Source organism: Agelaius phoeniceus, chromosome Z (assembly GCF_051311805.1).
Source record: "Agelaius phoeniceus isolate bAgePho1 chromosome Z, bAgePho1.hap1, whole genome shotgun sequence".
NCBI classification, from domain to species: Eukaryota; Metazoa; Chordata; class Aves; order Passeriformes; family Icteridae; genus Agelaius; species Agelaius phoeniceus.
Window position 1 is genome coordinate 10,677,046 of NC_135303.1, and position 26,560 is coordinate 10,703,605.

The 26,560-nt window shown below is 48.9% G+C and overlaps 1 protein-coding gene across 1 annotated transcript; it reads left to right on the plus strand.

The window, feature by feature from the left end:
- The first annotated feature begins 9,432 nt into the window (after positions 1-9,432).
- LOC129133699 (TOG array regulator of axonemal microtubules protein 2-like) lies at positions 9,433-23,635 on the plus strand. Its single transcript, XM_054653325.2, has 12 exons — positions 9,433-9,620; positions 11,314-11,419; positions 12,130-12,365; positions 13,881-14,033; positions 15,142-15,259; positions 16,155-16,258; positions 17,636-17,840; positions 19,028-19,244; positions 20,312-20,398; positions 22,577-22,808; positions 22,950-23,026; positions 23,484-23,635. Exons 1-12 carry the CDS (start codon positions 9,433-9,435, stop codon positions 23,633-23,635), a joined length of 1,875 nt encoding a protein of 624 aa, XP_054509300.2.
- Positions 23,636-26,560: the final 2,925 nt, after the last annotated feature.

The window sequence follows — 26,560 nt, forward strand, 5'->3', positions numbered from 1 at the left end:
TGAGGTAAGCCAAAGTGTCTGCTGCTCCAGTGTGCTGCTCACCTCACTCTTCCCGTCCCCTGAGGTGATTTTGCACAGTGAACTGTCCCCTGTATTTAGGCAAACCTGTGTGTATTCACCATTTTACCCATCCATCGTGATCCAGCACAATGTCAAACCCAGCATCATATAACCCAAGAGCCAAGGTGGTGGTGGGGAAGAGGAGGCAGGGATGCAAAGCACCTTTAAGATGGGTCCCTTGCTGGACTTGGCTATTGATTCCCTCTGTAATTGTTGTTGTGTCATTTGGGAACTGTACTGCATGGGATAGGGTCCTGCAGGTCTTTGAATGCTCTTATCCTTGACTGTCAACTTCTGCTGCCATGAGAATATGCATGGGCAAATATTGGCTACAGGAGAAGTGTCTGCAAGTTCAGGAGCTGCTTCTGTAATCAGCAGGTGTAACTTCACTGTGCCACGGCCTCCATGATGAAATGAGATGCCAGAAAAATTTTGGAGTATACATGTATAACCCGATTGATGTTTAATATTTTGATCTGGGCTTAAGATCAAAGAGGGCATGGTGCTAGAGAAGAGTTCTAGGACTGTATCTGAGGAAAGATATTGGCTTGGAGATGCATGAGAAAATGTAGCTATCAAGCTTATCCAAGTGATAATAATAAAGCAGGAGTCCCAGAAGTATCACTCCAATTGAAAATTTTTGGTAGGGCTTTTAAAGTGCCATGAGAATATCCTTCCCTGGCAGCTGAGTCAGAAAAAGCCATTTTGTTCTGGAAAGAGCCATATCGTTCTCAGGAGACAGCAGTGCTCTGACCACGTGTAGCACAAGGCTGTCACCAGGGTAAGGCACGAGCAGGCAAAGTCAAGCTTCGGCAGCAGCACAAAAGTAGCTGCCCTCCTTACAGACTCCTGTCTCAGCTCAGCAGCTCTTGCTGCTCCAGAGAGGCTGTAGGAGCCACTTGGCTCCAAAAAGGAGAGGCAGCAGAATTGGCAGTTATGATGCAAACTGAAGAATGACTGCTGTGTTTCAGCCAGAGCTTGGCCAGCTCTGTGTGACTCCAGCACTAGAAAGCTTAAGGACAATTAATCAGCTTTTCATCTTGTTGGGTTTATGTGTTACATTTCCTCCTTCATCACAGTGACCATGCTAAAAAGTCATGCCTCCTTTCATGGTATGGCCATTCCCACCCTTCTCTTTCTACCTCCTAATATGTCCTTTTGTCCTCCATTTTCTCAAGGCCAAGACCCAGCAGCAGAAGCCAAGAGAATTCTGAAGATGCAGGTAGGTAGAGGGCATGTCTTTCCTGGAATGAATATTGTATTCTTGACTCAGAGGTGACATTTGGAAAGCTTGGTTAAAACCCATTCTTTAAAAAATTTCACTTAATTCTTTTTAATTCCTTGATGTGCTCAGTGGACTCTCCGAGAGCAGTAGAAGTGGTGCAGTGAAATTCCTCCCGTGTGAAGTGTTGAGTAGCAAGAGCTGAAGTGGTACCTCGGGGCCCTGGAAATGCAGCAGAGGAAAAGGAAACCTTCCTCTTTACCCTGCACATGCCTTTTATCTCCCTGCAATCATTGTGGTGTCACAACTAGTAGGGAAAAAGAAGGCATTTAGCATGAAATGCAAAATATTCCCAGTCCTTCCTCCTGCTTTTGAAGGAGAAAACCTTTTCCTGGGGCTGTTTCTCAGCTGAACCCTTTGAGATATGATGGAGATTCATGGATATTGCCTGGTTTTGCATTGGCAGAAATTAGGAAAACCCCCTATGATAGAAAGTCCTTTTGATTTTTTCCAGTGAAGGAGAGGGAGACTTCCAAATGGTGCAGCCTAGGCAGGGTGTGAGTTTGTCATCCTCTGACAGCACAAGCCCAAAGCCACCTGTGGCAGGTTCACAGTGACAAATCTCTTCCCTGGCTCTCTCTGCCTGTGTCAGTGTTGCAGGCTGAGGCTGAGGCTGGGGCAGGAGACGCCTTCTGCCTTGTCCCTGTCCCTGCCTTGCCTGATCCCTGACAAGTGGAATTGTGCCAGACAAAATGCTGTGTCTGGTGCATCTGGGTCAGACGGTGCTTTCAAGTTGAAAGCCTCATTGACACTGTTGTTTTTCCTTTGGCATCTCTGGGTGTGTAATGATAGGAGAGATGAGACTTGAAGAAATAATGCTGCTGATGCAGCAAAAGGGATCAGATCTCCTGGTCCCTTTAGGGATCAGGGTTATTTCTGCCAAATGCTGGGTATGGCCCCTTTGGAAGGACTCCTTCATTGCTGATATGCATCTGAATGCTTAATGAAGCTAGGGACTAGTACTGCTCAGTAAATAAGGTGATATTTTTTCTGCATTAATTCTGGACTAGAAATGACTTATCTCTTTAACGCTTTCCTGTTTCACTCTTATTACTGACCCGAGCATTCTACATGGTGAAAGAATCCAGTCTTAAGACACTCATCCTGCTTGGCTGCCATATGATTTTATTCTCTGTGCATCCACGTAAAGAATTAGTTCTCCTAGTTTAACAGCTCTCTTGGGGAGTATTTCAGAATGACCGGCCATCAGCTATTTTCCATTAAGGACATTTTGAATTGTCACTATTAGCCAAGATCAGAACTGTTTTGAGATAGGTTGTGTTTATGTTGCATTTGGGTGTCTCTGCTGAAAAGAAAGCAGAGAATAAACCCCTGGAACAAGTAAGTAGAGCAAAAGTGGAACTTTGGGATGAACACTTTGTTCCCTACAAATACAGGCTCGCAGAATACTGGGCACATCTAATAGAGAAAGCAAAGCTGCTTTTGCGTCAAACACATGGTGCCATAGTTTGTGTCCCAGAACTTCCTTTGTTGTAAAGAGTAATATAAAAAATCCCCAAAACTGCAAAACCCAACCCAGAACTGAGTGGGAGTTACAGAGACAAAGACCTTGAAAACCACTTTTGAAAACAATTACTTCCTAGACACTGTCAGATTCTAGAGAGCACTGTGAATTCCCAACTCTTTGTAAGGAAAGCAATCCTGTAGTAGTGGGGAGGCAACGGGCACCACATGAAGTACATGAAGTAGTAGAGCTCTTCTCTCTTGGCTTGCCAGCTCCATATTGTTCAGAGAAATTAAACTGATGCTAGTTTCATGAAAAATAAAAAAACAAGCAATCATTTCAGTAACTAAAATACGCTTTGAATTCCTCACCCATTAGATGGGTTGATGGTAAAGGCATGAGTTCAATTAACTCACTTCTTCTCTTGTACCTGGTTGACAGCTTCTTCTGAATCTACAACAAAAACCCAGAGGAAGAAGGGAAAGAGCACTTGGTGCAAGATAGGACCTGGGATGCCTCTGTTCCCAAGGAAACTGGCTGACCTGTTTGGCTTGGAGGCTCATGTGCCAGACCCCGGCCTTGGGAATGGAGGTCTGGGCTCCCGGCCGGCTCAGGGGGCCTTGGCCCAGGAGCCCCAGGAGCATGAATCAGCCTCCCACAGAGGTGAGGTGGGAGCTGGGCCGCTCTCTGGTGGGAGGAAGGGTCTTGTGGCAGCCCAGAGAGGCTGTGTGCATTGCCAGGGAACAGCTGTGCCCTGCACGTGCCCCCTGCAAGGAGCTGTGCTGCTGCCAGTGCCCCGTGGAGCTGCAGGGCTGCTGAGCTGTGGGGCAGGGAGAGGAGCAGGAGGCTGCATGTGCAGCTGAGCCTTTCCTGGAGAGCACAGGGCAGCCCAGAGGCCAGGCTGCTCCTGCTGTAGCTCTGGGGAAGTGGGGCAGGGTTTTCCCCCAGCCAGCTTCCAGTGTCTGCCAGCAGGAGCATGTTTCCCTGGGCAGCTGTTTAGAAGCTTACAGGAAATGTGTCCCATGCAATACAGAGCTTCAGATGCTTTAGATTGCGTCATGGCCTCTGTTACATTTTGTGTGTCTATTTTGCAGGCCTGACTGACTGCCATGGTCCCAAGGAGGTTACCCTGGGATCTGTGCTTTCCCTGCCAACTTCCCAAACGCTTTTACCTTCCAAGGCCTTGCCTTCCATCTGGAATTGCCCTCCTGCCTCAAAGCCCATATCTAACTCTCTTTTTTTATTATTAAGCTGACCATTCTGCAGGGGTAAAAAAATCCTGATTTAAGACATTGGTATTTTCTACTCCGCTGCTACTTGATTGCGTCATCTCTGAAGCTGTTGTATAGAATGATTAGTTCTCAGAATTTTAAGAGCTCTGCTGGAGAGTATTTCAGAATAAGCCCCAATGTTCTACCTGCAATTAGAAAACCAGCCTGTAGTCAGCCTGGCCCAAAACCCACCCAATCTCACATAGTTTAGAAGGAAAATACTTGGGGAAAATGAATTATCTAGTATCAGGAACACAGTTCACATTTGGGTATCACTTCAGCAATGCAGTGATTTTCTTTGAATTTCCTCTAAAATATTCCAAGAAAGAGAAGAAAACATTGATCTAAATGCTTACAGGTATTGGAACCTGGGACTTCTTTTAAGAACCAGAAAGAAGATGTTTACTAAAATCAGCATGAATAAGGGCAGATAAGAATCTCTGTCAAGAGCAGTCTCCATCTCTGCCCTTCTCTATCAGACACAGAGGCTCTCCAGCATGCAGGGCCTGAGGCCTTTGTCATGCAGCAGGTTTCAGGCTGTTGGCCAACAGAGTAATGTCATGTCTGCTGCCACTGGCCCATCCCTTGGGAGAGGGCCTAGGCATTGTACCTTGCCGCTCTCAATCCCAATCTCTGTGTTTTAGGAGAGCTCCACAATCTGGAACATGTCTTGCCTTTTGGCCAGCATGGCGTTTTTGGGGGCTTGAAGTCTGCCAGAGCTTTACAGGAACCTTTGCTTCCTTTCCCAGGCATCCCACTGAGCCAGGCCAAGGAGACGGATCACCCCAGCAGTGATGGTCTTACGAGGGACAAAGAGCTGAGGGACGGCTTTGGAAAGGTAAGGGATAAGGACAGGGATGAGCAGACTTCCTTTCCAGTGGCTGTTTAGTGCTTGGCCCAAAATGTCACTGAAAATCATAATCTTCTCCTCCTGGAGGATAAGGAGGGGGATTCTCTTGGGAATATATTTCACAGCTACAGGGCAATTGCTTGGCTATTTCCAGTGGTGCCAAGGTCACTGGTTTGGAGATGGTGCTAAGGTGACGCCAGAAGCGTTCTTTAGGTGCGAAGGCTGTTTTAGAGAAGTTCTGAATGGCAGAGCAAGCTACACATCGGCGAACGTGGGCAAAGTGCATTCCTTGGAAGCAGAGAAGCAAAGATTCTAACGTTGAGTGTAAGCAAGGCTGCAAAATCAAATGGGAGAGTTTGATTTTTCCTGGTTACCTTTGTGGCTGTATCTCACAGCCCCCCTCATTATCAATTTTTCTGCTCATTAACATCAGTGTTTCTGCAACTTGTTTTCACCAAAAGGAGTCCTCCTTTTGGTCTGCTGGTCTCAGAGACCAAGTGCTTGAGAGCTGAGTCCTTCAGAAGCCAGGAAGTGAGAAACAGCTGCAATTGCTGGCCATGAGGGTTAAGCTACAGCTCATTAGCCCTCCTTGCTGGGTATTGCACATGGTTTTCATTCTCCTGCCACGGCCTGTAGGAACTGAACTGCCTGCTCACTGTCATGGGAGCTCTTCATCTGTCTTGGAGCACTCCTATGAGTTTCATGCTCCAAGCAGGGCTTCCTGACATAGGTTGCAGTTACAGCAGTGGAAGGTTGTGGCACTACAGTGTTCCACCTCACTGTGTGTAACTGTAATCCAGGTGAGGACTGGAGACATTCCTCTGAAACTATTGGAATGTGTATGGAGCTGCATTGAAGCCTATGGCACTCTGTGCTCCTGATGTGATGCTGTGTCTGGTTTGTGTGTCTCTGCTTACAGTCTACTGTATTTCCATTGCACCTAGATCCGTGCTGCATTGTGGAAGTTGGCTCAAAAGAACTTAGAGCCAAAGGACATAGAGCATATTGTGGAAGAGATGAAGGAAAGAAGACAAACGAAAAGATTCTTGCAACTTCCTCCAGAGATAGTTGAGCCTGGGGATGCAGCTGAAGCAAGTAAGTGGTGGCTACACTTGTGGTGATCCTTTTCGACCACTTGCTTGCCCTTTGCACAATGTAGCAATCAGACTGGGGGGGGCTGTTCCGCTTGCATCTGAGTGGAAGCTTGCGTTAGGATTTAATTCTGTTTCCCAAAGAAAAATACAGAGGCATGAAGTGTCTTGCCCATGGCCTCACTGAGTCAGTAACAGAATTGCAGCTTCCCACCTTCACCTCTAAAGTCTTTCAGAGTAGAAAACTCTATCTTGCAAAGTACGCTGGGGCTTCAGACTCTCTCCTGGAGAGCAGCCTCCAGGAAGGTGAGTCCAAAAGAATGCTTTTCAACCAGGCTGCAACCTGAAAGAAACAAATTCAATTCCTTCTGATGAAAACACCAGCGATCCTTCTCCTGCCACTCCCTGCTGAGGAGCTGGCGCTGTAGAGCTGCGCTGAAGCCCCAGCCAGGGCTTCTGTTGTAGCCCCAGGAGCAAGCAGTGCTCCCGACTGAATCCCGGCTGAGGGGCTCTGCCTGCAGGGCTGTGAGCGCTGCCCCAGGGTGGCAGCGGGGCCCTGAGGAGGCAGCACTCAGCCCGAGGGCGTCACGCAGGGTTATCTGCACTTTCTTTGGCAACTTGCCCTGCCTGCCTCTGGAACAGAACAAAAGCAAAGCAATACTGGCTTTTCCTGGTTTCCTGGGGGAAGAATTACCACAGTTTGCTTTCAAGCTAGAAGAGGGTAGATTTAGATTAGATATTAGGGAGAATTTTTTGTATAATGAAGGGGATGAAAAGCTGGCAGCATTTGCCCAGGGAAGCTGTTGTTGGTCCCTCCTTGAAGGTGTTCAAGGCCAGTTTACATGGGGCTCTGAGGAACCTGATCTCGATGAAGATGTCCCTGCTCACAGGGGTTGGACTAGATGGTGGTTAAAGGCGCCTTCCAACCCAAATTCTTCTAGGATTCTGTGATCAATGTCCCATGTTAGCGTTATACTTGGTATAAAGTGGTATACCATTGTTATACTTGGAGTTGTTTGCAATAACAAAGAGACGTTGCCCAGCTCCAGCAAATTTTCTGGCCCTTTATAGCATCACCCTGTCCAGCTGCCTCCACTTACAAGCTCCTCTTTGCTCCCTGCAGCCTTTAGCCTACCACCTATCAATGGCACAGCTCCTAGTGTGCAGATGAAACACCCTGGTAGTGCCTTGAAGAAGAAGGTCTTGAGAAAGCAGGACAACGTGCACTTACTGCCCAATAAGCACGTCATCCATGGGGATGGCAGCTTCCCAAGCAGCTCCTCAGGTAAGCCTGCTCCGTGGCAGCTTTTTCCCACTCGGGATTTTTCCGGTACAAGGAGCACAAGGAGCACAAACTGCTTCCTGCCTCAGCCATCACAGCTGGGAGCTTGAGCCCATAGCCTGTCCTTGGAATGAACAGCAAATCTACTTTTGAGTTACTCCAGTTTGGTAGTAGCAGAGGTTTGGTTCTCAGCGATCCATCAGAAAGTGGAGCTGAATAAAGTCATGGTAAAGGCCTAAGCTCTGGCTTTTGCCCATCCTGGCAGTCCAGACTACAGCACTGGTGCCTGGAGGCAGCTGTGACTGCAGGGATGAGCTGCGGGGCAGTCTGCCAGGGTGTGCTCCCTGTGCACCTACGAGTGCCACCACCATCAGCTGTCCACTCACCATCTGGGCCCTCTGCCTGTGCTGCTGTCCTGCTCTGCAGCCAGCTGTTCTGCTATCCCAGCAAGGGCCGTCTCTGCACGGCCGTTAGCGGCGTGGTGCAGCCGTGCCTCTGCTCCCAGAAGTGCCCGATGGCTCCTCGCTGCCGCCATCCCACGGCCTGCAATGCCAAGAGGGAACAAGCAGCGCCTCCTGTGTCACCCACCCAATACAGAGGCCATGTGTAGCAGATGGCAGCCAGGAGGGGCTGCCTGCTGCTCCCAGGCTGTTTGCTGCCTGCAGCAAATACCCAGCAGATAGCCCTAGTGGCTCTTGTCTCTCCTTTGTGGCTACGCAGCCAGCGATCACAGCCTGTGCTGTGATCCCAAGGAGGCTGAGGTTATAGGAAGGGAGCTAGGAATGATGCTTGGAATGCTCTTTCCAAGTGATGCTACTTCCATGTTCAGAATTGACCAGAACTAGCCTGACGTGGCTCTCCATTCACAGTGAATCTAGATGTGTGCGTCTACATACTTCTGCAGTGCCATCGCTGATGTCAGTGACTGGGGTACATCAGTGACACCCAGATTAGCTCCTGTCTGAATATTTTTGATGTTATGGTTCCTCCATACTTTCTGAGAGCATGCAAGGTAGCACAAAAACCCTCCAGAGTCTAGAAGAGTTCATCTAGGTTCTGTGCAATATTTATACTCCCTCATTTTAGACAGCTCAAATGCTGCCATCTACACATTAGAAAATGAGCTTTTGAGTATATGATGTGAAATTTTTGATTGACAGTGCTTTTCATGACAAATGGGTTTCATAAGAAATGCATTTATCATCTGATTTTTTTCATGCCTTGTAACTTTTTTTCTTTACCAAGAAATTCGTTTAAGGCAAATCCAGGTCAATTGATTAACAAGAGAGTCTGTCTGCAACAATGTGCATCTGTATTTGCCTATTTTTATCCTCCAAGTACATCTGGAAGGCTTTTTTTTATCAACTGTCCCGCCTGGAAATTGCTTTTTCCACAAGAGAGCTTAGAAACTGCTGAGTTTGCAAACACATCCATTAGATGACAAATCAATTTCACCTTAGCATCTTTGAAATACAGCCAGTGTGGACCTCTAAAAGAGGAAAGATTCATGATGTTTGGAAAGAACAAAATGCATGAAAGACTCCCTTTTACTGGGAAGGGTAATTCCATGTTACCCTTCCCAATAGTAGGCTAACATGTATGGGCACTCAGCTGCCTCTGTCTAGAATATTTGAAGTCAATGGAAACAGAGGTCAGATGTGAAGGGTCAGGTATGGCTGTTTCCTGGTCGTTGCTCCGTGGGCATTGAGCCGGGCCCCGCAGGGCTGGGTTGTTCAGGCTTGGCTTGGCGCTGTCACAAGGCAGCTGCAGGTCTTTCCTCAGGGAGTTGCAGAGTGCCCCTGTCCTCAGGGTTGGGGGAAATGAGGACACCGAAAAAAGAGAGGCCCCTGAGGGGTTCCCTCCTGGGCTGGCCAGTGCTGCTGTGGGCGCTGTCTCGCAGGGAGCGGGAGCTCTGCAGCCTCAGGAAGCTGCCGCTGGCTGTGGCACCTGTGGCACTTGGGAGCTGGCGCTGTGGGGGCAATTGTCAGGTTCAGCCTGGAGCTGTGCCCAGCTGGGGGAGGCTGGGAGCAAGCAAGGAGCCCCAGGATCCAGGCAGCAGGGAAGCCTCTGACCCAGCGGCAGTGTGTGTCACACAGAGCCCTGGCTGGGAGATGGGGCTGCAGGCCGCGCCATGGCGGGTGCCTTGCCCGGGGCTGCAGCGCCCATGGCCGACCCTCTCCTTACAGTGACCCCGCAGACGGCCACTGGTGCCAAGCGCCGAGAGGAGCCGCTCCGTGGGCATGGGCAGAAGGACAGAGCCTCTTCAGACCCACAGCAGTCCTTGCAGGAGGCACTCTCCATGCTGGGCAGCGATGACTGGTAAGAAAGGCCCCGTTCCCTCTGTGTCCCTCTGAGCGTTAAGGTCGGTCAGAAGCGTGTCTTGCTCGTGCCTCGGAGCCCCGAGAGCCCCGAGGGCCAAAGGGCACAGGTGAAACCCCTGCAGAGCAGGGAGAGCATAAAGATTGGAGAGCAGCCTTTTCTTGGCCTTGCTCTGCAGCAGTGCTCCAGCTGCAGCAGGCCCGTGCTGTTTCCTTGCTTTGCCTGCTGCTCCATGGAGCTGCAAAGGAAATATTGAGGGAAGAGAGAAAGCTGTGGCATGAGACGATTTGCTGGCTGAAGGCAAGAAGCAGGATGGCAGCAGTTTTGAGTGTAGAGATTTGGGTGCCTTGGGCCACTGGCCCAGTGGGACTGAGTAAGATTCCTCTGTGCTCCCACTGCTGACAGCAATGGCAGGGACTCCTGCATGTGAGTCCCAGAAGCAGCTCCAGGGAGTTCCTCTTTCTGAGAAATGGACTGAGTTGTGCTTTCAAGTCCATCAGCATGTCATTAGTGGTGAAGCGCTCATGGCAGAAGAGAAGGAAAAAGAAATAAAATCCTCTAGGAATCTTGCACTTTTGGAAGTCAACTATTTCCTTCTCACTGCTTCATCTGTTTTGTCAATACTGAGATGTTTTGTCAATACTCCCAATGTGTCCCAAAATTATACACAGGCAGAAGGTGGCCCAGAGGTGATAACCCTACAAATATGAGATGATAATGGTTTTCTTTTTGATGGCTTTTTGATCACTCCCTGGTGGATGCTTCATTCACACAGGGGTAAGGCCTGCATTCACACTGGGATAAGCATGAAAAACTGGCCACAATGCATCTCCTTGTGCAGATCCCTTTGCTTTGCCCTTTCTCTTCTGCTTTCTCTTCCCCATTTCTCTTTGGTGCCCTGTGAGGTACAGAGAGCTTCTGCAGGTGTGGGGGGTCCTGATGACACTCAGGGGTGCCCATGGGATCGGTCAGCAGCCCTGTGCTGCAGCCCTGATGCCTCACATACCTTCCTGTGGCTGAGGGCCTGCACAAAGCAAGTGCTGAGAGATGGAGTTGTTTGCACCTTTTAAATAACATGTTGCTGTTGTGGGGGTTGTTTTAGGGAGGAGTGTTGTGGGAAAGCCAGAGTTTCAACAGTTCTTGTCCAGGGATGGAATCTTAATCTTCTGGGACATCCTGCTGCTTTTCTGGGGAATGTGTGAGGTGGAGTGGAGTGGGTGACAGACAGGCCTAGATTGTGGAGTGGGAACTCAGCTCCAGAGTGGCAGTGCTGACTCTCAGTGCTGAACTGCCTGCTGGGGCTGACAAAGAAGGAAAATGTCCCAGTAGCAGCCTGCTGGGACTGTGTCTCAGGGACAGGTACAGGGAGGTGACATGAAACAGCAGCATGGCCCAGCCTCACAGCTTCTAGGAAGTAGTGAGAGAGGCACTTCACGTGCCAGAGCTTTCAGAAAGGCTGTCTTCTCAAACGGCCACAAATGAAGACTCTGAAAGCCCTCTCTTTGCCTCTTGGATTTGTGTACGCTTTTGACAGCCACAACATCCAGTGGCAGTGTGTTCCATAATTTCATTAAGTGCTCCTTGAAAAGCACCTCCCATTGTTTGACTGAGCTGCCAGCCTGGTCACTTCAGGGGGTGCTGCCTAGTTCTTGGGTAGAGAGGAATATCAATCTTTTTGTTACTTGCCTTTCAGGGAACTGAAGAAGAAGGGACTCTTCAACATCACACGCCTGGCTGAGTCCCATGCAGCAGTCCTGCTTTGTCGACTTCGTGAGATTTGCTTGGCAGTTACCAGCGAGGTGAGAACATTGTTTTGAATTCTTCCCCATACTTCATACGCGGCTTGTAGAGTAGATATGTGCTTGTTCATCTCCATGTGTGCTCAGGGACTGCCTTCATTTCTGGTTTTAGACCTTCTACTTCTAATGTCTGTAGGATCTGTGTGTACGTGCAGCTGTATTTACTGGCAGCTTGGGTATGTGGCACTTGTCAGTGAGGTGCCATTTGAATGCAATGTGCAAATGCAGAAACTGAGACACTAATGATGTTATTTGCCAGAGTCCTAATCTCTGCCCAAGCTGTAATTCAACACTGCAAATGACTCTGTAGACCTGAGCCTGTGTTTTCTATTTCCTGTCTGAGTGCTTCAACTGCTGGTGTTGCTTTCTGGAACAGGAGCATCTGACACTTTTATCTTTATGACTTGTGCCTTTATGATTTGAAAGCAGCCCTTGTTTTGACTTTCTAGTGAAAGAGCCTAAAATCAATGTAGTGCCCATTGTAGAAAGGTTAAATTTCACACTTAGGTGAAATTTTTTTTAGGCCTGCAGTAAGCAGCTGTGAGGTGCCAGAGTAAGTGCCTTTCTGTGCTTGTGCTCTCCTGCTCTTAATGTACTTTTACGATCCTCTGGACACAGTGGGATGTGTTGTCATTTCCTGGGACTTGTGTTGAAGGCAAGTGGTTTTCTATCCAAGGTGAGAATTATATTTCCCCTCACGATTTCCCCAGGTGACCAACCTCCGGTCCAAGGTGTCCTACTCTGCAATCGTCACACTGGGAGAGCTCTTTGCAATCTTGAAGAAGGACATGGATTCCCAGGTGGATAAGGTTGCTCCAGTCCTTCTCCAGATGGTCTGGAACTCACCAGAGTTTGTTCAGAAGGCAGCCTCTCAGAGCCTGGGGATCATGGTGGAGAACGTGACTCCTGCACGAGCAATGACTGCTCTCATGGACAAGGGAGTCAAGTAGGTTCTTCTTCATTTAGTGCTATTCTTCACCTTCTAGTGTGTGGGTGAGGGGAGGGATGAGGGAAAGAATGGGAATGCTGGGAGGGAAGGGTCCGGCATCCTGCATCTTCTCTGGACTCAGGTACTCGATTCTCCCATCAACCTCATTTCTTTCCTCTTGCCACCTATTTCTGCCCTCCTGCAGCCCATTGGGTCACAGAATCACAGAACTATACAATATGGGGAGTTGGAAGCAGCCCTTCAGGATCATCAATTCCAGCTTCTGGCCTTGCACAGAACAGCCCAAGGGTTACCCTGTGTGCCTGAGATTGTTGTCCAAATGCTTCTTCAACTCTGTCAGCTTGGTGCTGTGACCAGTGCCCTGGGGAGCCTGTTGCAGGGCCCAAGCACCCTCTGGGTGAAAAACTTTTTCCTGATAGCCAAACTAAAGCTCCTCTGAGTCAGTTTCCTGCTGCTTCCTGGAGTTCTTCCAGTCTGTCAGAGTTTCCTAGATATGGTGAACAGTGGGGAAATGCAAGTGCTGCAAAGGCTAAGGATAGAGCCTTGTGCTTTTGTGGGAACAGGGACAATTGCAATTGCAGCTGTGAGTGCTCTTTGATATTTCACAGCACTAACCACAGAGGCCCTGGGGAAAACCACATTTTCATGATGCCATTAACCTGAAAAATAAGGAGGGTCCTTGCTGGGGTGTGGAGCACATGGGGGAGAATGTGCTGGGTGGGGCACAGCCTGCACAGCAGGTGCAGCTCGTGCCAAAAGGAGCCTTGTGTGACTGTGCTGGCCTTAGAGCTCTGCTTTCTATTCAACATGAAGTTTCATGTTAGCCTTGAGATGATGAATCACTTCACAGGCCCCTTCACAGGCTGAGTGCCATGGGACAGCTGAAGCAAATGCTGCCCTAAGTGTTGGTGCCTGATAGTTCCCAAGAGACAATCTCTAGATCAGGACAACCTGGCTAAACTGACTGCCCCCCTTTCCTTAGCTTTGCAATAGCGTAAAGCACTCAGATGTATCTGTTGCCAAGCCTCACAGAAGAAAGAGGCTGTATTGCTGGATATTCCGCAACTTCACGCCCCGCAGCGTGTTTTCCCTGCATTTGTTTTATCCCAGAGGTCTGCAGATGTGGGAAGAAATGGGTGGAAAGAGCCTCATCCTGCTGCAGCTCTGTGTAGTGGGTGCCCTCTGATGGGTCGGCATGAATTTTCCTTAATTTCTAAATAATTCATATGTGATCTATTACTTTAATCTTTCTTTGAGTAAATTTTGGGAAAGAAATGGAATATCAGATAGTGCAGGGAGACGGAATTCCTCCCTCTTCCACGCAGGCAGTCCTTCTGTACAATGCTAACTTTGTGTTTATCTGAGGACAGAACCTTCTGCAGGTGCCTGAAGCTGCAGGGAGAGCCCAGGCTCCTTCCCCCAGCAAGGACAGGGAGCACGCTCTGGTCAAGGCCTGTGCTGCTGCTGCTGCTCCTCGTCCCTGTGCCCCAGGGTTTGTTCTCTCCTTCCCAGGAGCCGCTACGTCCAGGTGCGGAAGTGTGCGGCCAAACTCCTCCTGTCCTTGATGGAGAAAATGGGAGTCACCAAGCTCGCAGGCACCCCCAGGGCTGAGAGGCTGGCACACGTGGCAGGGACACTGGCTCAGGACTGTCACAAGGACACAAGGTAATGGTCTTCCTTTCACCTCCAAAACCAGGAAAGCTGTTTTGTCTTTGGCTTTAAAGGTAAAACTACAAAAGAGTGGAAACTCAGGGAAATAATACGTGACCTCACTGTGTGGATGAGGGTCACAGAATCGTGGAATATGCTGCGTTGGATTGGACTTATCGGGGTCATCCAGTCCAGCTCCTGGCCATGCGCAGGGCACTCCAAGGGTCACTCCATGTGCCTGAGAGCATTGTCCAAACGCTTCTTGAGCTCTGTCAGGCTTGGTGCTGTGACCGCTGCTCTGGGTTGCCTGGGGAAATGACTGTAGTGTGAAACCTGAGGTTGGCCAGCAAGAAGGAGCATTGCCAACTTCCTGTGACTTGAAGTATTCTTTACTGAGTTCAAAAGAGCTCATATTAGCCAGTACAAGAGTTTATTATGGCCTTAGGTATACAACACAAAGCCAAAGTGTTTGCTAATGTTTATCACTGAAGGATCCAAAACCTCTGTTTCTGCAGATTTCTACAATGCTGTTACGTGGGGCACACTGTCCTCCAAATTTCTTCTTGAAGAAAACTGTGGTTTCCTAGTGGCAAAATCAACCCAAACCACCAAAATCCCCTTACTTTGATGATGAAGTTCCCATTAATAGTTGCCAAGAACACCAGAACAACTAGCTGACCCTGTGCATACATATAGTATAGAATAATCAACAGGATGCAGGAGGTGTTTTGTCCTGGCTTCTCTGCCAGTTAAAGAAAGGCAAATTATTGTGCAATGGCAGCAGGACACTGCTAATAGGCTCTGTCAACAAAGCAGATGTGTTTTGCTCGATCCCTGGGAACACCCACAGTTTCAGAGTGAATGGTGTTTTCCTGTGGCCCCACGTTCTCCTCTTGCTTCTTGTGTTCAGCTGACAACACTGTGCAGTGTCAAGTGGAGGTAAATCTCCCTCTTTGCTGAGTAGGTTGTGCCTTCTCATGCAAGGATTGCACCTGATGAGTTGAAGGTACCAGGCCCTTCTGTTAACACTCTTCCTTGGTTCACTGTTCTTTTGTTTCCTTCCTGCCTCCCTCTCTCCCTTCCTCCCTTCCTTTCTCCCATCCTTCCTTCCATCCTTCCTCAGGCATTATGGCCAGGAGATGGTGAAGATGTTGCTGAGTCATCAAAAATTTAAAATGCTCCTGGAACAATCTCTTTCCACGCATGACCTGGAAGATATCCTGACAAGAATTAAGAAGAAAGTAAGTGCTTGGCAGAAGAAATGCCTCCTTTGTCCAAGTATTACCACTGCTAATAGGAGACCAAACATACCAAATCTGTCTTTATCTCATTCCTCTTCTGCTGAATCACTTTGCTCCTGGGAATGAGCTGTTAATCCTCAGCCTGTTCATCTGCAGGCCACAAAGGAACTGCTATTATTAGGGGAAAAGTGGGGTTTTGAAGATTTTGAATATCAGTCACAAAGAGGAAAGGGAAAGAGGAGAACATGGGTTTACATTTAAGCGTAAGCCCCCACCACGCTCTCCCTACTGACTCTGCCCCCAGTCAAGCAATTAAGTGAGAACAGAAGATAACAAAGTCTGAAGATAACAGAGTCTTTGCAAAAGTGACTGCAAGTAACAGTGCCAAGAAAATTTCCAAATATACAAAAGATGTCCAAGTCAGTCCTAGTTACTACAATTTCTGTCTGTCTTTTGGGAATATTGCCCTGCTGTCAAGCCCTGTGGAGCTGGAAGAAGCTTGGGGAGTGTGCCTTTGTGCAGGAGCAGGGAGAGTGAGCATTGAACCAAATCAACTTCCAACACAATGGGCCAACCCCCAGAGTCCAGTTTTTTCTGCTGCTTCCTTTAAGACCACTCATTGCCTATCAGTTTGCATTATTCTCATTTATGCTCAAGACTAGTGAATTTGGGAATTTAGACGGCTGCTCGGTGTGCTAGCGCCCATAACCTGCCTTGGGCTATTGAAAACAGAGAGTTGGCACCAATGAATCTCTGGTCTGTTTATTTCTGTAAGTTAGGAAGTGTTTCCCTAAGCCTTGGTACTACATTGATCCAGGTTCTAACTTGTGTTTTAAAGAGGGAATTTCCTATTTTATATTCTGAAGATTCATAGGGTTTCTCTATGTCTTTGTAGGGGATGGAAAAGCAGAAGGGTGAACGCCCATCTGTCAAGGAGCCGGTGGAGAAGAGGAACGATGGCTCGAAGGAGCCCCAGGCCACAGTGCCTTCTAGCAAACGGTACTCAGCACTTTTGTCAGATGTGACAAAGCACATGACAAGCTCTGCACGCCTCTTCCACAGAAAAATCTTTCTGCTGGAGATGACCAGTGCAAGAGATTGTTTCCTTTTCCTACAAATGCTCTAGGATAAAAAACGTCTCCTTCGGCATTGTGTTGAACACAACTTCTCTGGAGGGCTTTCCACAAAAATTGGGTGACAAAAAGACACCCATTGGTTGCAGCTCAGCCGATCCAGTGCAGTGGCAAGGGCAGTGCTGTGCAGGCTAGGAGAGGGCAGAGTTTCTGCTGCCTGCCTTGAGACAAGTAAATTCAACCAGGTTTTTTTTTTCATCCAAGTGGAATGATAAATAAAACACCCTTTTTAGATGGGTGTTTTAATGAGAAGTCCCAGTCTAGAAGCAACATGCCATTCCCCAAACAAGCAGTTCCCATCCATGTGGTTTGGCCTGGCTGAATCATGGCTTTCTTACCCTCAAACAGTGCCAAGTTTGAGTAGTAAGGAGCAAGGCAATTCCTGAGCCATTCTGGTCAACAGGTGTCTCAATGTGGACTTTTGTCTTGGTATTCCTTTCCTTCATAGAGTTTGCTTGATGGACAGCATGTTTGGTTTATTTCCCCCTGTGCTGCAATCAGCATTGAAGACAGGAATTTGGTCCTTGCTGTCTCTTCATGCCACTGGCAGAGCTACTTGCTCTTCTGATAAGAGAGGGAATTTCTTGAGCTCTGTCCTGCTCAGCGGTGGCAGGAAAGTGACCACATGCCTCAGTAGCATGGCTAGCATCTGCCCGTGCTCATGGAAGAGACAGGTTGACCCAAGGGGATTATTCCCAGAGAATTTGTTAAGTTGTGCATCTAGTCTCTAGGGAAGAAAAGGAAATGTGAGCGTAATTCTTGGAGGTCTGGCTTCTGTTTCTATCTCTGTTACTGATTTTCTGGATCCTTCAGATATGCCCCTGTTCACCTGTTCAGATGCATCTGAGCTACTTTTCCAGATTCTCATGCCTGGTTGTAGAGACACTTCTCCAGAGTGACGGGTTTCCTTACTATAAGACACACACGTGCCATATGAGGAGGCATTTAAACTTGGAAGTAGTGTCTCCCTTTCCCCACAAAGCAATGTGACCTGTGTGCCTTGGAAGGCATCTGAAGATAGATCAGGTGCATCTCATCCTTGGTTTTCCTGAGGGAGCAGTGATGAGAATGCCACTTGCAGATTGTCTCCCGTAATGATTGTCACGAGGTCCGCGTTGTTCTTCAGAGCTTCATGATTTTCTAGCTTGAAATCACATTGTTAGGAAAACTTGTCAGGATGTTTGGCTCACAATTAACTGAAGGTATTATCAGCAACAGGTCCTAATTTGGTTTTGTTTTCCAGGGTGAAATCTACCTCTGATGGACACCTCCTACACCGTGCAAAAGCCCGGGTCACATTACCAGCAGCTGTGGAAGGAAGGGAGTCACTCCAGAAGCTTTACCATCTCCTGGAAGCCAAGGGGTTTCAGACACGGATGGAAGGAGTGGCACTCCTCCTAGACCTGTCCAAAACCAGCCCCCAGCTCATCTCCACTAACATTGTCCAAGTATGTAGGGCATCTTCATTGCTCTTTTCCTTTTGCTCCTTTCCCAAGCCCGGAGAAGTAAACTTAATTCAGTGTGTCTTGGCACTACACCCTGGTTGTTTGGGACAGGCTGGTTCCCTCTTACCCAGACAAATTTAATTCTGGTCCAGGTTTCAGGACAAGTTATTTCAGTCTAGTTGTATAGGTCTGGCAGGTGCCTATTGCTGCTGTTCATCAGAGATGATGGCAGAATTTTCTGCTGGTGTAACTGCTGCTGTCTCCTACTGCTAGCTGGGTGAAGTGAAGGGAAAACCAGCCCTTGAAAGCATGGCAATTATTCTCCAGACCAAAGATGGGTTTTCCTGGGGAAGAGAAGTATCAGGCTGGGCTGGTTTAAACCCAGTTATTTTTAAAAGGATACTTCCGTACACTCCATTTTGTCTTGCACGAGCACAACTCTGGCTACTCATTTCCATCCTCATCCCTATTCCTCTTGGTAAAGATGGTGCTCACCCTTCTTGGGGGGACCTTTTTTCTCTTTGGAAAAGGAGGAAAACAGCTAAGAACGGATCTCTGCCTTCTCCTCCCAGCAGCTGCTTTTTCCCTTTTTCCAGAAAACGGTGCCTGATGATGTGGCTGTCAAGGGACTGAACCTGCTCTAATGAGAGCTGTAGAGCACATTCCATTTCAGAAGTCCACCTGTTAGTTTGAGAAATGGTCTGGATTCTGGAAGAGTTGATCCGAGTCCTGCACTTCACCAGACACAGGTTCTGAGACAGACAAAATAAAACTTAGATCTCCTCCAGCCACAGTCTTGATAAAATCATAACTGCCCTCAGTACTTGAGGCAACTGTATAGAAAAATGGGCATGGTAAATATCTGCTTCCATACTTGTAAAACAAAGGTAGCCTTTTACAGTAATAAATGGAATCGATTTAATGATTTATAGATGGAGAGAAATACCATAGGAACTTTTCTGGCCCCAGCCAAACCCCTTAAAAACAGATGAAAATCTCTCCAGCAGCATCAGGTTGTGCAACCATTCCAGTGAGCGGCCCACAGGAAAACAGTGAAATTGTGCAAGCAAGGGCTGACCTGACAGAAAGGACCACTTTCATCTTTTATATTGCTGAGTGCTCATTTCTACATCCCCTCTTCAAACAAGGTCATTTTAATCCAGCTTTCATGTTGTTTGTTCTCTCCACAGATTTTTGATTATTTTGTCCTGAGAATAAATGACACCCACAAGAGAGTGAAGGAAAAGGCGCTGGACGTGCTGGCAGAAATCATTGGACTCCTGAAAGATGCCCTGAAGCCGGTGATGACCCCTTTGGTTGAAGGGATAACAAAGAACCTGAACTCAAAGGATCCTGGGGTTCATGCCGCAGCTGTGAAGGCACTGGACAAATCCGTTGCTCATTTAGGTAAGGCTGAGCCCTGGCATGGACTCTCCTCAGCCGTGTCTCTGTCTGTCCCACACGAGAGAGCGCTGAGTGCCTTGGGAGCTGTTGTTGTCTGTGGAACGCTCCAGCTGACACCCACCAGGAGCTGTGCAGGTGCAGTCCTTATGCACCATCCCCAACAGGCTGGAATGTGCAGCAGCATTTCCCAACAGTCCCAGGCTCCCTTGGCTCTGTGCTGCTTGTCTGAAGAGCAAGTCCTGGACTCCAGCTTTGCTACAATTCAGAGGCAAAGGAGTTTTGGAGTTTGCTTGGGCCCTGTCTGACTTCCCAAATGGCCAGCTTTGCTGCTGGCATGAAGGGACACCGGCCCATCAGAGCTTCTGCAGAGCAGCCACCTGGAAGGCTCTACATTAGAGGCATTAGCTGCCTATTTCCCACCTTTCTTCTTTGTCTTCTTTTTCCAAAGAGGAACTGATGATTCACCAAGTTCATTTCTTTAGAACAAACAGGTCTAAATCCAGCTGTCAATGATGCCTTGTTCCACATGTTGTTTTGCATGGGGCAAGATGGCAACAGCATATACCTGCCTAGGCAAGGGCTGCTGTAAATTCCTTTGCCACAGAGATTTATGTCAGCTCTGAAAATGCCTGAAAAATGGAGTGTTGAAGAGGCAGCTCTTCAAGGGGAGTTTCCACTTTCTCCACTTCAGCTGCTCTGTGAACTCACAAACTGCCTGAATCAGTGCCTTTCTGTGTCCCAATATGGGCTTCTTCCCTTTTGCTCTGGGATGCAAAACTTTTTCACTGCTTCCATGTGACTGAACTGTTGAAGTCCCTGAGGTGAAATGTTTTAACATGGCTCCTGGTGCAGCAGACAACTTTGGATTCACAAATGTGAAAGGAGAGCTTTTCTTTTGGAATTTAAAACTCTGCCAAGTAGGCTGGAAGGAAAGACAAAAAGGAATCAAAAATCAGCAGAAGTTGATTTTATTGTATAAAATGGGGTTGCCCCTGCTCTTTCCCTCCTCCTCACTCTCCTTTCTGCTATGACCTCACACAAGTGAGCAGAAACGTGTGTTTCACTTGTAGATGAAGTGTCACTGATGAAAGAGCTCAGCAACCAATGGAGCAAACTGAGTGGCCAAGCCCTGCTGGATGTCGCAGAGCGTATCACAGGTATGGCCTCCCCTTCTAAGCCAACAGGTCTCTGGGGGAGTATTTACAGGGAATGCCTGTGAACAGACAGCAGAGTAGCTCCTCCAAATCAGGAGGTGCTGAGCTCGTCCCTCCTGCCCAATAGCCAAGGCAGGTGTAGTTGGCAGGCATTCCCTGGCTGCTGCAGAGCTGTGCAGCATCTGAGATGGGGGCAGAGCTCGGCCTGGGGGCTGAGCTCTCACTGGGGCATCTCAGAACCCACCTGCAGGAGAAGGAGGGCCTAAAAAATACCCCAGCTGGCTCCTCTCTTGGAAGCCCAGGGACATCTGTGATCCTTAAGGGAAAAGGGTGACAAACCCTGTTTCAGGGAATCTGTTTTGTTCTCACAGAATCCTTGTTTTTCTCCTGGAAAGTTTTGAGGCTGAACTGTGCAGAGCCTAGGGGTCACAGCTTAGGTCAAAACTCAACACAGCTCTTAGAGGCACAGATTTAGTGCAAGGCAGGCTTTGGGGGCACAGGGGCAGAAGCAGAGTGCTGGGGGCTCCCTGCCTCTGCTGTCCAACTGGCACTGGACTGAGCAGTTCAGCGTGTGCAAACAGTGTCTTCCTGTGTCTGCACTGTCCAAAATGCTACAAATGCAGCTGATAATTGATTCCTCAGAGGAGCTTGCTATGTCAGCAGTAGCCAAGGGATGGAAAAATGATAATCTCAATAGACAGTAGAGAAGACAACTGATAGCCTTGCATGAACTGGGGCTAAATCCACTGCTAATTATGCCAACATCTTTAAATGCAAGGTGTAATACACTTGGTGTCTTCATTGGGAATCTCAAAAGGGCATGTTCAGTGATTAGGATGTCAAAGGCCCTTTAAAGAGCATTTAATAAAGTAGATCTCCAGCAATAGGGAATTTAGTTTTGCCGTCATTTTGATCTCTTTTTCAAAGAAAGGAATGAAGCATAAATTAGGACTACTTTAGAAAGAGCAGATGTTCTCTCTGAGATTTAGTAGGAACAGACAGCTGCTCCTCATGTTCAGTAGTCACCAATGTCTTTAATGACATTTCAACTCAAATGAGCTCCCAATATAAAATGGGTACCATAACCCTTTTTCTGCTTGGCAGAATTGGTTTTGGGTACTTTCAGGAGATGTTTCAGTGTTGAATTGTCGCATTAAGGTGCTGGTGGATTAACAGCATAGAGAAAATGAAGTCTCTTCCACCACAGAATAATAAATGGCTACTGCATAACATTTTGCATGATCAGAAAATAAGAATGGACTCCAGAGCGTATTTCAGCTTTTGATCTCTCAGCCAAATTTGCCATGCAAGAAGCCTGTTGGTAGTCATTTTTGGTCTGTGTTTGATATAGTTCAGAAAATGAGCAGAGAGCAGATTTCAGAGACAATGATGTTAGGAAGCAATTGTGTTTTGGTTAAATTTCAGTCCCCTGTGTATTATTCTTCTCTCTCTATTACCCCTATTTCAGTGGACATTATAAGGAAAAATGCTATTAACATTGAGAGGGGAAATGCCATACAAATGTGGAGATGCTCAAATGCCGGGGCAATGGGGTCTGGGTAATTCTCTAAGGCACCCTGAGGTTTGCAACAGCTCTTTGCTGGAAGCCACAAAAGCATTCTGCCAAAGACACCAGCTAGCCACTGATGTTTCTCATCCAGCTGTCAAGCAGCAGCCATCTCTGGTGGGCTGGAGTTTTGAAGTGTGTTCTAATACTGCCCTTTGCTGCGTGCCACAGAGCAAAGGGAAGAGCCAGATGAGACTTTTGGCCCTTGACATCAAAGTTACAAAGATGGAATCATCCCTTTTATTAGAAATCTCTCCATTGCCTCTCTAGGGTGCATTTCCAAATCTTCCGTGTGGGTTTCGACAACTTCTTAATGGAAAAAAAAAGGAAGTTTGACATTTCAGTCATTGTTCATGCAGAAACAGATTGTGAAATGATTTAGTAAAGGTACAAAGTCTGCCACAGGTACAAAGCTCTGGCTGGAGAAATTGCTCCTGAGGGGTTGGTGGTTCTGTTTCAAGCATGATCAGCTGCAATGCCCATTTCTGGGCCATGGGGCTCTGTGTGCTATTTCACTGATCTTGGCCAGAGAGGCTTCCAAGAAGCAAACCCAGAGGTAGATCCTTGTTTGCATTGAGGCTGGTGGGTAAGGAGCTGTGTCTCTGTCCCGTCAGTGCTGGTGCAATGGGTCCATGCCAGGAGCCCTGAAGTGGTGCAGCGCTACGCCCTGCCCGTGCTCTGGTGCTGCCTGGAGAACAAGGCGCTGCCTGTGCGAAGCGCCAACGTCTGCGCCGTGGTCACCAAGCTCGCCTGTGCCCTCTGCCAGGTGATGGGCACCCAGATGATTAAGTGTGCTGAGAGCAAGCCTCCACACGTGCAGGAAAACCTCTCCAGCCTTTTGGGCTGGTGAAGGTTTGATGTTCTCCAGAAAGCTGACCAAGTGCTGAGTTGGACACCTCCGGATGGGACTTTTTAGCTGTGCCAAAAATAACAAAACACTAAGGAAGGGCGTGCATCTGCCCCCGCTCTCTCCATCGCCCTTCCTAGTCATGGCGTGGGGGGCCTGAAGCAACTCCAGGCTGAGGACAAAGTGAAGACCAAGCATGGATCAGCCTCACAAAGAGGTGAGGTGGGAGCTGGGCCGCTCTCTGGTGGGAGGAAGGGTCTTGTGGCAGCCCAGAGAGGCTGTGCTCATTGCCAGGGAACAGCTGTGCCCTGCATGTGCCCCCTGCAAGGAGCTGTGCTGCTGCCAGTGCCCCGTGGAGCTGCAGGGCTGCTGAGCTGTGGGGCAGGGAGAGGAGCAGGAGGCTGCATGTGCAGCTGAGCCTTTCCTGGAGAGCACAGGGCTCTGGGCTCCCTGCTGTCCCAGGGCAGCCCAGAGGCCGGGCTGTTCCTGTGCTAGCTCTGGGGAAGTGGGGCAGGGTATCACCCTGGCCTGCCTCAAGTGTCTGCCAGCAGGGGCATGTTTCCCTGTTCAACTATTGAAAAGTTTCCAGGAAATGTATCCCATGAAACATGTACCTTTAGCTGCTTTAGGTTTGCGTTGCAGCCTCTGTTACACTCTGTGTTTCCACTTTGCAGGCCTGACTGGCTACACTCTTACCAAGAAATTTTCTCTGCACACTTCCCATTGTCTCTCCACCACGAAGTCCTTGCCTCCTGTCCAGAAGCGCCCTCATTCCTCCAAGCACAGGAAGAAGTTGGCACCTGCTAGAAGACTGTTGGAAGATTAGGATTTATATGTTAGGCTTTATAGTTGCAGATGTTACATATGTTCAGATCTTTAGATGTAGTTTTGAATAACTGTCTTTTCATTCTACCTTGAAATTTTGATTACTTATTTTTAATTGTATATATTTTTTTCGGATGATTTTAAAAAGTTAAATAAATGTGGCATTCACATTCTCTGAACGGAGAGAGAATTCTCTCTCAGAGGATTTTTCCTGGAGAAGTACAGAGAGAAGAAGAGGAAACATTTTTTAACTCTGCTTGCTGCTCTTGTTGTTTTGCACATGAGGAATGTGTTAGGAAGATTGTTTACTTGAAGGGACTTCCTAATTGGATTCTGGTTGTTCATATTAATTGGCCTGTTGGGTCAATGCTGTGTCCTGGCTGTCACAAGACAGCCACAGGTTTTGCTTTAGTATTCTTTAGTATTCTTTAATATAGTATAGTATAATGGAATATAAAATACTTTTAATAAATTGTTCAGCCCTTCTGAATCAATGGAGTCAGATGCCAATCATTCCCTGGTCAGGGACACCCTGCTTTTCAATAAATAAATAAATGAAATTGAAATGAACCAAAAGGAGAATGTGAGACCAGGACCTGCCAGCCTAGAGCTTCTGGGAGTGCAGCTCACTCGATGTGCCAGTGTCTCCCCACATGCTTTCCTCATTGGGCCGCTCCGCTTCCTCTTTTGCCATGGCTTCTCTGTGTCATTTGTGCTGCTCTTTGTTACTTGGCATTACAACAGGACCACCTGTTCACAAGTTTGGGGGACAATGGACCCAAAAGATCTTGTCTAGTCAAAAGTTTTCCATGTAGATGTATTCTCTGCTCACCAAAGGCCTGAGCAAAGAAACCTGGAGGAGTGTGCCCAAATGGCAAAACTTTGCTCCTTTGCAATCTCGCACTGGAAAAAGGCACATCTCTGCAAGTGTCAGTGTCTTCTGTCTGCCATCAATTGTTTTGCTGCAACTAGCACAACAGGCATCAGGCTGGAGAGAGGCTCAGCTGATGTTAGGAATGGGAGCTGCCCCACGGTGAAAAAAAGCAATGAACTTTTATCTCCCAAACCCATCTCCCCAGAGGCTCAAGCAGGATTCCTCTGCTTCCCAGAAATACAAAGAAATAGGGCTGAGAAGACCCTCTGCAGCTATGTGTTCATGCCCAAGACTTTGCTGATGCCATTTGGGTTTTGCCTTTTTTTCTTTTCTATCTTTCCTGTATTGCTTGCACATCTATTTAGAGCTCTGTAGACTACTCTATTTGTGACTACTTTTCCCAGTCCTTTGCCACGGCCTTTGCCTAAGCAGAAAGACAAACTTGCAGAGCTCCAAGCGCCGGGGGGGTAGAAGGCCCCAGTGTTATCTTGGTTCTTCCTGGGACAGACCCCTGCAGGGAGCTGGTGGACTCACCATCCCTGCAAGCCTTTAAAAGAAGACTGGATGTGGCACTCGGTGCCGTGCTTTAGTAGAGATGTTAGGAAATGGGTTGGACTCGATCATTTTTGAAAGTGGCTGTCTTCCAAGGCAGTGATTCTGCGATTCTGTCACTGAGGGAGCTTTTCCGCCAGCCCTGGAAAGGGCTGCGGGGACCCTTGGCCGAGGACGGCCATCAGGGCTCATGGAAAAGAAGCAAAGGGCTCAAGGCGAAGGCCGAGACGGCAGAGCTGCCCCAGCGCGGCCCAGAGCGAGCCTCACGTCCTCCTCCTCCTCAAGCTGCGCCCTCTGCGCTGCCTTTGCGGCACCGGCGGCTCCTCTCGCTGCGGGGCTCCAGGGCGTGCTGGGGGCCGGGCCCCTCGTCTTCGGCAAGCGCTGGAGCCTCGGAGGCGAGCGGCTGCTGCTGTGGCCGGCAGGGGAGAGAGCTGCGGCTGCGGCCCTGGGCACGGCCAGCTGCCGCTATGGCCGGCTCCTGCCGCGGCTCCTGCCTCTGCTCCTGCCCTGTGCGCACAGACACGGCCGAGGGCCGCCCGACAGCTCCCTGCCGCTCTGCGGCGGGCCCGGCCGGGCTGCTGCTCTCTGCGGCCTCTGCCCGCCGCTGCCGGCCCCGCCGCGCTCCCGCCCGCCTCTGCCGCAGCCGGGCCCACACGGGAGGCAGCACATTGCGGCCGGCTCGGAAAAGCCCTGCCCGCAAACTGCCCGCCACGGCCTCGGCCTCAGGGCACGGGCTGCCGGCGTCCTCGCAGCTGCGAGCCGGCCCGGGCCGCCTGCCGGCCTCGGCCACAGCTCCCGCCTGTGTCCCCATGGCCGCGGCTGCTCGGCCCAGCGGGCTGAGCACAGCGAGCGCCAGCAGCAGCAGCTCCTGACGGGCCCAGCCTCCGCGTGCTCCGAGCCCGCCCTGCCCCCGAACTCCAGCCCTGAGGGCCTTGGCGTCCCAATGCATCCCCTGCGGACAGCAGAGTCGGCCGCTGAGCTCAGCCCATGGTGACACCACCAAGTGACCAATGGAAAAGTCACCAAATCCTCAGCAGAGACAACGGAAAAAACTCCCATGCTGTCTGACAGCCTGAAGCAACTGCCAATTCCACATCATTCCATCCACGTGGGAAAAGAGACTTTTGTATTAAAGCAGAAAAGAGTTACCTAAAAGGAGGCCAGGAACAAACAACAAAGTTCTTTGGACTCATGTTTCTTGTGGCTGTTCAAAAGACCAAGAAAATGCAATCTTTGCTCTTCTGACACAGCTCTCTCTTCATCATGTGGGACAGCGAGTGCTGATGTGCAGGAGAGTTCCAGCTGATGGAAGGCACAGGGATGAGAATGCAGCAGGCACAGAGCCAAGCTGACAGAGGGATGATCTCTGGCAGTGGCACTGAAGGAGAGGAGTTTCCAGGCAGGACAGAAATGGCTCTTGGTTTCACCTCTTCTTTCAGTGCTGCTAAGAATGTAGCTTGGAGGAGGCTGCAACACCAGAGCATGGAGCCCTTTCCAGGC

Excerpts from the sequence above, each read along its gene's own strand:
- LOC129133699 (XM_054653325.2), top strand. The coding sequence starts at position 9,433 with ATGGCGGGTGCCTTGCCCGGGGCTGCAGCGCCCATGGCCGACCCTCTC. Across the intron at positions 12,366-13,880 it reads CTCATGGACAAGGGAGTCAA|GAGCCGCTACGTCCAGGTGC; the intron begins GTAGGTTCTTCT and ends TCTCCTTCCCAG. Across the intron at positions 22,809-22,949 it reads CTCTCCAGCCTTTTGGGCTG|TCATGGCGTGGGGGGCCTGA; the intron begins GTGAAGGTTTGA and ends CGCCCTTCCTAG.